Below are 12,142 nucleotides of genomic sequence, written 5' to 3'. Positions count from 1 at the left end.
GATGGATGAATTATTATTAAAACACTTAAATCAAAACCCTATAAATATTACAAGTTTCAAAACTTTTATATTTAGAACCATTCCACGATCCAAACGTTTAGGGGACTTGATGTAATGAGCCGATATTATTATTGGCAAAAAAAATATTAAGTTTTATATAAAATATTGATATTTTGGGATTTTGAAACATGACTAATCTTTGCTTTAAAAGTAAAAAAAAAAAAAAGGTGATTGGAAAGGTAACGTTAAAAAAAAAAAAAAAAAAAAAAGTTGTATATATTCACGCACAAAATTCGTGCGTGAAAGGCTTCAAACTATATTTTTGCGTTTTGAAAAACTTTTCAGCGCACGAAATTCGTAGTTCGTGAATACTAGTAATGTAGTTTTTTTTTTTTTTTTCTTAGTTTGGATTCAACTTTTTATTTTTTATGCTTAAATTGATTCACTTACTTTTGCCATAGGCAGAGTTGAGATAATAGTCAAAATTACCCCCCAACGTTTGACTAAAATGCCAACTACATTAAACCTTTGCGGAGTCCTTTGAAATACCCCCACTGGACAAATTTTTTCCCGATGAAAATGGCCCTTTTGCGAAATGTCCAATCCAACCCCAAATATTAACGGTTGTAGTGAGCGTAAACGTGCCACGTGTTTAATTTTGCCCCATTTTTTTATTAATTTCCCCCTTCCTCCAGGTCCATCTACTCTTCTTTCAAAAAAAAAAAAATCTCTCATTTTCCATAAGATTTTTATTAAGGATCGAAAACCCATTTAGATTCTCCTTTCATCTCCAAACATTATCATCATCATCATCATCATCTTTCACTAGGAGTCCAAAAAAAAAATCACACCAACTCGAAATTTCAAATCTAATCCAAACAAACCCAAATGTGAAAGAGCTTTCTAACACCAAATAGAACAAAGTTCATCCATTAATTTGATTAAACAATCAAGAATTTAGAGAAACCCATTTGGTGTTCTTCATAGCTTTCTCAAATTCTTAGCAATGAGTTTAATTTTTCTCCCCAAATCAACTCAAAGAATTAATGCTTAAATAACTCCAACCAAGCAACAAGTAGCAACTCCTAAACAAGCAACTTCAAGATTTTCTTTAACAAGATTAGATTTTTCATCCTTATTTTTTTTTGATTTTTCCTTTTTCTTTCTTGATTTTTCATTTTTTTCTTGAATTTTCGTTTATGGTGGAAAGTTGTTCTTTAACAAGTTGTTCGGAATCATATGTGGATTTTCTTCAGTTTGAGATTTTCGTTTATAATGGATATTATTTTGACAACAAAAAATGGGGATGGATATTAAATAGGGTGAAGATGAAGATGAAGATGAAGTAGCCTAAAAATGGAGGAGTTCAAATTTTATCTACTTGGCATCATGGCGACTTAGTTGGCGTAAAAACGTTCGGATTGATTTTTAAAGCGCATTGTTCACCAATGATCCGGTGTATTCACGCTCTCTGCCATCGCCAAAGGCCTTTCACTAGAAAAAAAATTTACCTGGGGGTAATAGGACCGCAGTACTTGATTTTGGTCAAACGTTGGGGGTATTTTGACTATTATCTCCAAAAGTTCAAGATGCAATTCCACTTTGTTTTGCAGTGATAAGATAGTGGGCAAATGAGGCCGTAACAGCACCCATTTCAACTCTTAATAATGAACAGATGATTTTTTTAGAATGGAAGAACTAAGCAATATAAAGAAAACAAAGATTAATAATAATAAGATTACTCAAGAAGCATGGAGATACAAGCAGTAAACTGATTACTGCAGCTACTTCGGAAGAGAATATTAATAAATTAGCATTACAATGGAAACATCAATGCAAGTGCCCAAGTAATTCTACACCATTCCTAACTGCAACATACAGAAGAGAAAACTTATAGCTACAACTACAACAAAAGAAGTGCCCTTACTTCCCTAGGCAGCCTCTACCTTATCACCATCCACCTGTCCTCCAACAGCATGATTGTTTACATTACTCCCTCCATCCCTCCCAGGTTGAGGACAAGTAAGCATTGCGCAAAAACGGAGACCAGCTCAAATCATTATCCATATTTCTATCAAAATCCTCCAAAGACAATCCGAAAGGCATAAATCCCCAACAACAAAAATTAATTTCTTTTCCATCAACAATTGGAGGCGGCGACGCAATTTTTACAGCTTGGAAAGCCTTCTTACAATTTTGACACCTCAAAGTATAATCATTATAATCCAAAGGGTACTCATACATAATATAACAATAAGGACATGCAGTCCAGAAACTGGGTATCCTCCTACCTGATGCATCTGCATTCCCTTCTTTCTCCTTCACATTATCACTAGTACTTGCAGACTTATTTGCATTGTTCCCCACCACATTCTCATTTCTCCCCGTCTCCGGGGGCTGTTGATTCCCATGCTGCTCTGCTGAAACCACCACAGGTTCTCGCCCTTGTGTCGAGCTCAACCCGATACCAAATGGTGGGTTTTCTCTATTTAAGCTTCTCACAGAGGTCACCGGCTGTGGTTGGTTCAAACTCGAGAATGTTGCAGGTTGTTCATCTGTGTTCGAAAATGAAGTAGAAGTCACAAGTTGTGTCTGTTGTTGTCTCATAAATGTTACACGTTGTTGAGGTTGCTTCTGCTCAATGTCCGAGCTTCCCATAGAGGTCCCAGTTTCTTGTTCACGAGTCAGAAATGCCACTGGCATGAAAACTCCAGCTTGTGGGTCCCTACTAAAGCTTACTCCAGCAGTATGTGACCCTTGATTATCCCCTGCCATTAGAGGTGAGCAAATTAAGTGAAACAGCATCTACTGACCACTTTTTAATCTTATCTTTTAAAAATAATCATTGTTGTGGAGTTTCAAATTCCGCATGTGAAACTCCAAATGTCCAAGAATTTCCCTTGTGGAATTTAAAACTAGATGACAATGGCTATCTCCCAATTGCATGAACTGAAAAGTGGTTATTTGTAAATTTATCCGCAAATTAATTATAGAGGAAAATATTGTCTACCCATTCCATATTAATGTAATAAAACAAGAACAATAGAAGGCAAGGATCTAAAATGAATATATATCCAGTTTCTAGTGTTTAGTTAGGATGTTTTAAATAAAGCTCGTACAAAATGCTCACCTTGATCTTGAGTAGGCACATTCACAAACACTTGGTTTGCATTCCAACTGGGTATTGAAGGAAAACCTAGCTCTTTGTCATACATACTTTTTCTCAAAGGATCAGAAAGAACTGAGAATGCATCAACAATTAAACGAAAAGCTTGATCAGAAAAGGGGAAATTGTTGTTCTGAGGGTTTAAAAGAAGATCAAATCGGCGATATTGTTCGGCTATGAATTCGGCATTTTGGGTTTGGTTATTAGGAATTTGGAGGATACAGTAGTAATCAAAGTGGTGGTTGTTTATACGTTTGTTGCTGGCGATTAAGCTATCGACGATGCCAAATATTTGGTCGGTAACAGGTGCTAATATCGGGTCAGATTCACGGCACGGGTCGCGCATGATTTGCTACCTACTAGATCACGATTTGTCAAGAGTTTTTTGGCAAATGATAGCCAATGTAAGGCTTTGGATCGCTTTGTTGGGGGGCTATTGATGCAGAAGGGATGCTCCATTAGGATTTTAGGAAGAAAGGCGGAGTGTTAAAGAGGGAGTGTGTATTTGTGAAATGACAAGAAGTCACGTGTTGTTTGCAGATTGAGAATCCAATAGTGCAAATTTGTAATCAATTCACTTACCTTTTGCAGTTTTTTTTTTTTTTTTACAGAAAAGGCTTAAATATGCCATCATCGTTACCAAAATGGCTCAGCCATACCATTTTTCATTAACGCCGGTCTACAATACCATAATCTTATTTCCCCATCTGTAATGTTAATGATCGAAACAAAAACCCTCGTCTCCTTTGTCTGCTTGAAATCGCTGGGAAAAAAAAGATGAGAGGACATGGGTGAGCGAGATTAGTTTTTTTTTTTTTTTTTTTTTTTTAATCGTATAATGAATGAGGGAGAGGGAAATAAAATTATGGTTGTGGGTTAAAAGGAATTTGGGTGGGTCGGGTGTATGGGTCAAATTTTTTATTAATTTGGGATTTAAAATTGGGTTGGTTTAATTAAACGACGTGGACCTCTATTTGGAGGCCACGTGTCCTGTCTGGTATTGTAAAACCGGCTTTCATGAGAACGACATGGATGAGCCATTTTGGTAACGACGATAGCATAAATGAGCCGAACTATTGACAAGTGGCAGAAATGAGCAATTTTCAATAGTTCAATGGCATATTTGAGCATTTCTCGTTTTTTTTAAAGGAATATCTATCCAGATGATTCTTTGAATGAAGATGCTTGTATATAGTTTCACATTAGGAATTAAGTGAAGCTGACTAAGATCTAGTGTACATCTTCTGCATCCAAGGGTATAGCCTAGTGATCAATGAAGTGGCTTGAGAACCATGAGGTCTCAAGTTCAAACCCCAACAGTTGGCAAAAACACTAGGTGATTACTTTCCATCAGTCCATGGTACCTGTAAGAGGTGGGAGGCGGCAAGTATCGCCTGGAATTCATCGAGGAGCGCACAAGCTGGCCCGTACACCACGGTTATTAAAAAAAAAAATTATTCCTACTCTGCCAACTCTTACCATGATAAGGATGACTTGCATGACTTGCATGCTATGTTTTTAGAAGTCAGTCTTGGGTTTCTGATGATCTCTCCATATTTCAATTTTATTCAGAGGTGAAACCATGAAACAGATTCTAAAGAAATTCCAAACAACTTCTCAAGTCACGAGGATTCCAATCGCATATACTTTCTCCCTCCAAAATGTTCCCATAGAAGTACAAAGAGGTTGAATTAAGTTTATATGTGTAAAATATAAAAAAAATCGCCTTGGGTTCGGGATGATGAAAACGACTACAAGCCGGCAACATAAGTAACACCTAAAGTTCCAACTCTGAAACCTATTATACAACTCCTATTGACACTAAATTAATTCTAGCATCTCTAGCGGTAACTAGCTTGTCAGCTACAAGGTATTCCAATGATCTTGGATAGAAGCTACAAAGTATTTGATATCTTTCCTCTTGTATGATTTTAAATTTCTCTTATTGGATACTTAATCTTAGTAGACTCAATTCCTGAGTCTCATGTTGATTGATTTTTTCCCCCTCATGTGATCTAAATTATACTTTTTGACTTTGCTCAATGTTGTTTTACACTACCGTAAAATAGTGGGATCAATCTTTGTTCTTGTCGTCGTTCGTATTTTCTTGAATCATCACCTTTTAAACAGTAAAAATGTCTAGAGAATTTTTGCCAAAACCCTATAGAAGTATGCATGATATCGTGTCTTCAACTTTTACTAGTGACTATAACATGGTGTTCTTTTTTCAAAAAGAAAAATACCGAAAATTAACCAAACCGTACCGAAGAGAAACCGAGATGATGGGACGGTTTCGAAAAGTCTAATTTTGGTTCTACAAATTGAAATAACCAAAAAATTGGTATGGTATAAATTTTATAAAATAACCGCCCGAACCATACCATTGACACCCCTAAACATAACATCTTCTATTCAAGAAAAGAAGTCCTCAAGCTGCATCTTATTCCCTGAGATCTTTCAGCTAGGCAGTGGTCAATAAGAAAAGAGGGGAGTTGAATGTTTCATTAAATCGAGTTCCTCCTCTTCTCTTTCCTCTTTTTTTTTTTTTTTTTTTGGGGGTGGGGGGGTGTTGGTTTACTGTGTAGGTGATCTTACCAGTAACCTGAACCCCAAGGGAGTAGAGCAATACTCAATTATTTTGACATTGTGTGGAATTAGAGTTGGCAACCTAGGGACAACATTTATCCAGAAACATGCAACTGCTCTGGCCACAACAGGCTATGCATTTCCCATAGGATGTTTCAAATGTTTGGCACACTTCTACGAATAATCACATATTATGCAACTATTTACACATCTCAAATTTCTTAAACAATCTAAAGTTAGATTATGATGTGTATTCTCCACGTCAGACTACTTCTACACAAACTCACTTTACCTTTTCTTCTTTTTCTGATAAGGCAAGGTTAGACAAACTCACTTTACTATTTTCCTCTACCACTAAAATTATAGCACGCAGCCAGACTTACCCCTAAATCTCCAAGTAAAGTCATGGTCAGCGCAGACCTAAATGCCAGCATGTATATATATCACACAAGCCATGAACATTACTTCTTATACATGATCATGAGGTCTAATCATCTATAGATACTTGTTAGCTAGATAAACCAATTTAAATGACAACATAATGACAGAACAAACAGGAAAGAACATCACGTATTCTAACCTGGACAAGCATTCTGCACATGCTGAAACTCAAGCCTCCCTGACCAGTAAATGCAACTGAAAGGGCCTCATTTCTACTGGAAACCTTCCATCATCTTTGGCAGATATCTCCATCGCGTCGTTTATTAATGTTGACAGAACAGTGCTTGTTTTCACCATTCTATCAACAATAATCTTCTGGTCATCGCTTGCTTTCTCATATTGAAAAACGGAGAGCAAACCCAAAATTATATGCATAGGCCGCCTCATTCCATTGTTCATCACTTTCTGAAACAAAGTCCTTGCCTTCGTAGCGTTCTCTTAGCCTGCTGCAGCACACGATTCCTCATTTCTAGTTTCTTCCTCATTGTCTGAGACTCTTCAAGAACAGTAGCATGGGACAAAGCCACAGCCACCTGATCAGCAGCTACTTCCACTATCTTCATCTCATCATAGCTCCACACTCTGTCATCAGCACTTGAAAGAACCAATCCGAATCGTAATTTTCAAACTTTGGATGAAGATCCACCGCTTCATCTTCTCCACTTAAATACTAGGCTTAATTTGCTTGGTATAGGGCTCGAACCCGCAACGGATGTGATTAAAATATTTACCTCTATGACTATGATTCATGGATTAGTTTTAAATTGTAATTTGGTAGGCGTTTGGCCATAGATTCCAAATATGTTTCACTTTATTTGGAATTTATGAAGTTGGAGTTGAAGATAGAGTCGTGTTTGATTATTCTTTTTGCAAAGGAGAGAAGAGAGCAGTTTGGAATATATGAAGATGGAGTTGGTAAACAGGTTTGGAACACTTCTCCAAATTTGGAATCCAACTCCAAGTTTGATTTGGAAATTTTATAACCAAATACTGATTTTGAAAAAAGTCAAAAATTATTCCGGAAAAAGTGAATAATTCTCATGGAAATTAGTGTCTACATTTTGCATGAGAAAATGAATGAACAATGTGCAGCACGTACGTATCAGCTAAAGAAGGTAATCATTTAAGAATATGAAAAAGAAACATCAAACCAGCAATATCAAACATGGGCACATCATCGCAAAATACTTGGGAGATTCAAAATCAAAGCAACCAATCACATATAAAACAAAACATGAATATTCAAAGAGAGTACTACGGATCTACGCCTTTCGTTTGCGCACCGGAGCGTTTTTGGTACGCCCCAAGTGTCGCCCCAAAAACGCCTTCGTAAACACTGGTTAGGAGTATTTATTACAGTGCAACAAATATTCTTAACCAGTAAGATCCTCATCTTAGAACTCCAGATAAGCAAAAGGAAGAATGGCACTTAAGCACTATCAATTGCCTGCCGAAATAGACTAAATTTACTTTTGACATAGACAGGAGTTCAAGTTGCAAAACAACTTTGTTTTGCAATGATCAGACAGTAGGCAAATGAGGCCATAACAACACCCATTTCATCTCTTAAAAATGAAAAGATAATTTTCTTAGAAAGGAAGAACTAAGCAAGATAAAGAAAACTATGATTACTAATAAAAAGATTACTCAAGGAGCATGGAGATAGAAGTAGTAAACTGCTTACTGCAGCTACTTCGGAAGATAATGCCAATAAATTAGCATTACAAAAGGAACATCAATGCAAGTGCCTCGAGTAATTCTACACCAGTCTTAACTACACCAGAAGAAGAAAATTATAGCTACAACTACAACAACAGAAGTGTCTTACTTCGCTAGGCAGCCTCTACCTTATCACCATCCACAGCATTTAGTATAGGAAGACTGCTAAGGAATTCATCAAGACCTTCAAAAAACCCAATTACTTCAACAGTATCATCCTCTCCCTCTCCTGCTTCATTTTCTCGGCCAATCTGAACTATGGGATCTTCAACCTCATTACTGAACTCCACATTCAAATCTAAATTGCCGAAGTGTTTTGCAACCCTCCCAGGTTGCCTTCGTGTCTTACTTGCCACACCTCTTTTACTTGACTCAACTGTTTCAACATGGGACATTTCTACACCACCTTGAGTTGCTAAGCTATCTTGTAAATTGACATCATTATGCCCTTCAACAGAGTTCGCCTTATCAGCTTGCTGTTTCTTGGCATTTTTACTTGGGGTTCCAGTCCTTGCACTCTTCCGCTTCCCATTCTTTGCTTTCTTCCTCTCCTTATTCCGATTCCACTCCTCATCTGACTCCGAAACCTCAACAAACACATCATCCTCATCATCATCAACATATATTCTTGGAGCAAAATGTTTTCGTCCACCCCCACTTATCGATTCACCAGCATTATGCGAACTGCCAAGATTATTCACATTACTCTGTCCTCCAACAGCATGATTGTTTACATGACTCCCTCCATTCCCCCCAAATCGTGGACAAGTAAACATGGACGAAAATGGAGACCAGCTTGAATCATTATCTATATTTCTGTCAAAATCCTTCAAAGACAATCCGAAAGGCATAAATCCCCAACAACAAAAATTAATTTCTTTTCCATCAATAATTGGAGGCGGCGATGCAATTTTTACAGCTTGAAAAGCCTTCTTACAATTTTGACACCTCAAAGTACAATCAGTATAATCCAAAGAGTGTTCATACATAATATAACAATAAGGACATGCAGTCCAGAAACTGGGTATCCTCTCACCTGATGCATCTGCATTCCCTTCTTTCTCCTTCACATTATCACTAGTACTTGCAGACTTATTTCCATTGTTCCCCACCACATTCTCATTTCTCCCCGTCTCCGGGGGCTGTTGATTCCCATGCTGCTCTGCAGAAACCACCGCAGGTTCTCGCCCTTGTGTCGAGCTCAACCCGATACCAAATGGTGGGTTTTCTCTATTTAAGCTTCTCACAGAGGTTACCGGCTGTGGTTGGTTCAAACTCAAGAATGTCGCAGGTTGTTCATCTGTGTTCGAAAATGAGATAGAAGTCACAGGTTGTGTCTGTTGTTGTCTCATAAATGTTACAGATTGTTGAGGTTGCTGCTGCTCAATGTCCGAGCTTGCCATAGATGTCACAGTTTCTTGTTCACGAGTTAGAAATGTCACTGGCATAGAAATTCCAGCTTGTGGATCCCTACTAAAGCTTACTCCAGCAGTATGTGACCCTTGATTATCCCCTGCCATTAGAAGCGAGCAAATTAAGTAAAACAGTGTCCACTGACCACTTTTTAATCTTATCTTTGAAAATAATCATTGTCGTGGAGTTTCAAATTCCACATGTGAAACTCCAAATGTCCTAGAATTCACTTGTGGAATTTAAAATTCCATGACAATGGCTATCTCTCAATTGCATGCATGAACTGAAAAGTGCAAATAACTTTATCCGCAGCTTTATTATAGAGGAAAATAATGTCAACCTATTCCAGATTAATGTAATAAAAGACCACAAGAACAATAGAAGGCACGATTCTAAATGAAAAGTAAAAACACCACTTATTTTATTTTAAATAAAGCTAGTACAAAATGCTCACCTTGATTATCTAAGGGTAAAACTGGAAGCAAAAAAAAAAAAAAAATCTGACTTTGTGAAACACCACTTATTTTAAAACAAAAATGAAAAGTAAAAACACCACTTATTTTATTTTATATAAAGCTCGTACAAAATGCTCACCTTGATTATGTAAGAGTAAAACTGGAAGAAAAAAAAAAATCTAACACTTTTCTTAATTTTGTGAAACACCACTTATTTTGAAACAAAAATGAAAAGTAAAAACACCACTTATTTTATTTTAAATAAAGCTCGTACAAAATGCTCACCTTGATTATGTAAGGGTAAAATTGGAAGAAAAAAAAATAAATTTTCTTGATTTTGTGAAACGCCACTTATTTTGAAACAAAAACAAAAAGTAAAAACACCACTTATTTTTATTTTAAATAAAGCTAGTAAAATTTAAAATGCTGACCTTGATCTTGAGTAGGCATATTCACAAACACTTGGTGTGCATTAGCATTGTCATTGGAATAAACATTATGCTGCACAAAATTCGTTGTTGTAGAAGCAACTGGATAAAGATTAACAAAGAAACCCAATTCTTTATCATACATACTTTTCCTTAAAGGATTAGAAAGAACTGAAAACGCATCAACAATTAACCTAAAAGCTTGATCTGCAAATGGAAAACTATTATTCTGAGGATTAAGAACAACATTAAGTCTCCGATATTGTTCATTAATGAAATCAGAATTTTGGGTTTGATTATTAGGGATTTGAAGGATTGAGTAATAATCAAAATGGTGATTGTTAATACGTTTATCGCCGGCGATTAAGGTATCGACAATGGTTAAGATTTGGTCAGTAGCGGGTGATAATGTCGGGTCGGATTCACGGGCACGGGTTGCGAATGATTTGGATCCGATTAAGTCACGGTTTGTTAAGAGTTTTTCCGAGATTGAAAGCCAACGTATGGCTTCGGGTCGGGTTGTTTGTGGGTTGTTGTTGATGAAGAATGGATGCTCCATTTTTGGTTTAGGGTTTTAGGAAAGGAGTGAGGGAGAAATGGAAAGTGACTGAATGGGAGTGTGTATTTTCAGTATATTTGTGAAATGACACCAAGTAAAGATTTTGATGATGCAATATTACAAATTTGCAATTATACTTACACCGTCTCAAATTATTTATCGTGATTATTAAATAAAGTTATCTCAAATTAAAAGTTTAAGGTATAATTAACTATTTTTTTCCTCCATTTTACTCTTAGTAAAATTTTAGAATTAATGGAGATGGGAGATAAATAGAGTAAACATTTAATGGAAAGAGATTACAACTTATATAAATAAAGGTGAATTTAGTCAAATATCACTCTTAATTAATTCTTCATTTGTCCCAGAAATATTGTCTTAGTTTGATTTGGCACAGAATTTAAGAAATAAAGGAAGACTTTTGAAATGTTTGGTACAAAAGAAATCTTAGATATTTGTGTGGCTGTAAAATAATCATAAGGTTAAATTGCTTTTAAATATAGAAATGTATAAATATTTTTTGGACAAATTAATAAGGAAAGTAAGATAATCTTTTTGGGACGGAGGGAGTATTTCTTAAGGGGCGTGTAAAACAAAAAAGCGATAAATAATTTGAGACAGAGGTAATATATATTACAAATATCTTTTATTTTATTTGAAATTTATGAAATTGAAGTTGGAGTTAAAAATGAAATTGTGTTTGATTATATTTTTTTGTAAAGAAGAGGAGAGAGCATTTTATTTGAATTTGTGAAGTAGAGTCGGAAAACAGGTATGGAACACTTTTCCAAATTCAACTTCAAATTGCTTTAGGTTGGATTGAAAAATTTTATAACCAAACACTAATTTTGAAATAAAGTGAAAAATTATTTAGAAAAAAGTGAATAATTCTAATGGCCAAACAACTCCGTAGTACGCATTTGGCCATAGATTCCAAATATATTTTCACTTCATTTGAGATTCATGGAGTTGGAGTTGAAGATTAAATTGTGTTTGGTTATATTTTTTGCAAAGAATACTTGGAATAATGTTCATGTTTAAATGATCCTAAATACAACTTTAAAAGTGAAAAGTGAGTTGAAAAAAATAGGTTATAAATTGTTTTCTAAATTTGAAATACAAATTCTAGTTGGATTTGAATGATTTGGGTCCGACTTAGTCACGATTTGTTAAGAGTTTTTCGGCGATGGAGAGTCAACGTAAGAGGGTTTTAGGAAGAAAGGGAGAGTGAGAGTGAGGGAAGAGTGGAAGGTAGTGGTGTATTTGTGAAATGACCAGATTTTGAGAATCAATTCACTTGTAATCACTTTTCACTTGCCTTTTGAGTTTTTCACTTTAACCTTTATTTTGGTTTTGCTCCACTTTAAATTGTTCA

The 12,142-nt window shown here is 35.8% G+C and overlaps 1 protein-coding gene across 1 annotated transcript; it reads right to left on the bottom strand.

Annotated features, from left to right (window-relative positions):
- Positions 1-1,708: 1,708 nt before the first annotated feature.
- Positions 1,709-10,845, bottom strand: LOC132059279 (uncharacterized). The gene is made up of 3 exons (XM_059451854.1): positions 10,212-10,845; positions 6,333-9,425; positions 1,709-2,768 (listed from the first exon to the last, which is right to left on the bottom strand). The coding sequence occupies exons 1-2, from the start codon at positions 10,765-10,767 to the stop codon at positions 8,026-8,028; spliced, it is 1,956 nt and encodes a 651-aa protein (XP_059307837.1). The 5' UTR covers positions 10,768-10,845; the 3' UTR covers positions 1,709-2,768; positions 6,333-8,025.
- Positions 10,846-12,142: the final 1,297 nt, after the last annotated feature.

The sequence above is a fragment of the Lycium ferocissimum genome, chromosome 6 (assembly GCF_029784015.1).
Source record: "Lycium ferocissimum isolate CSIRO_LF1 chromosome 6, AGI_CSIRO_Lferr_CH_V1, whole genome shotgun sequence".
NCBI classification, from domain to species: Eukaryota; Viridiplantae; Streptophyta; class Magnoliopsida; order Solanales; family Solanaceae; genus Lycium; species Lycium ferocissimum.
Note: the sequence above shows the minus strand (reverse complement) of the source record. Positions and strands in the feature narration are given on the sequence as shown.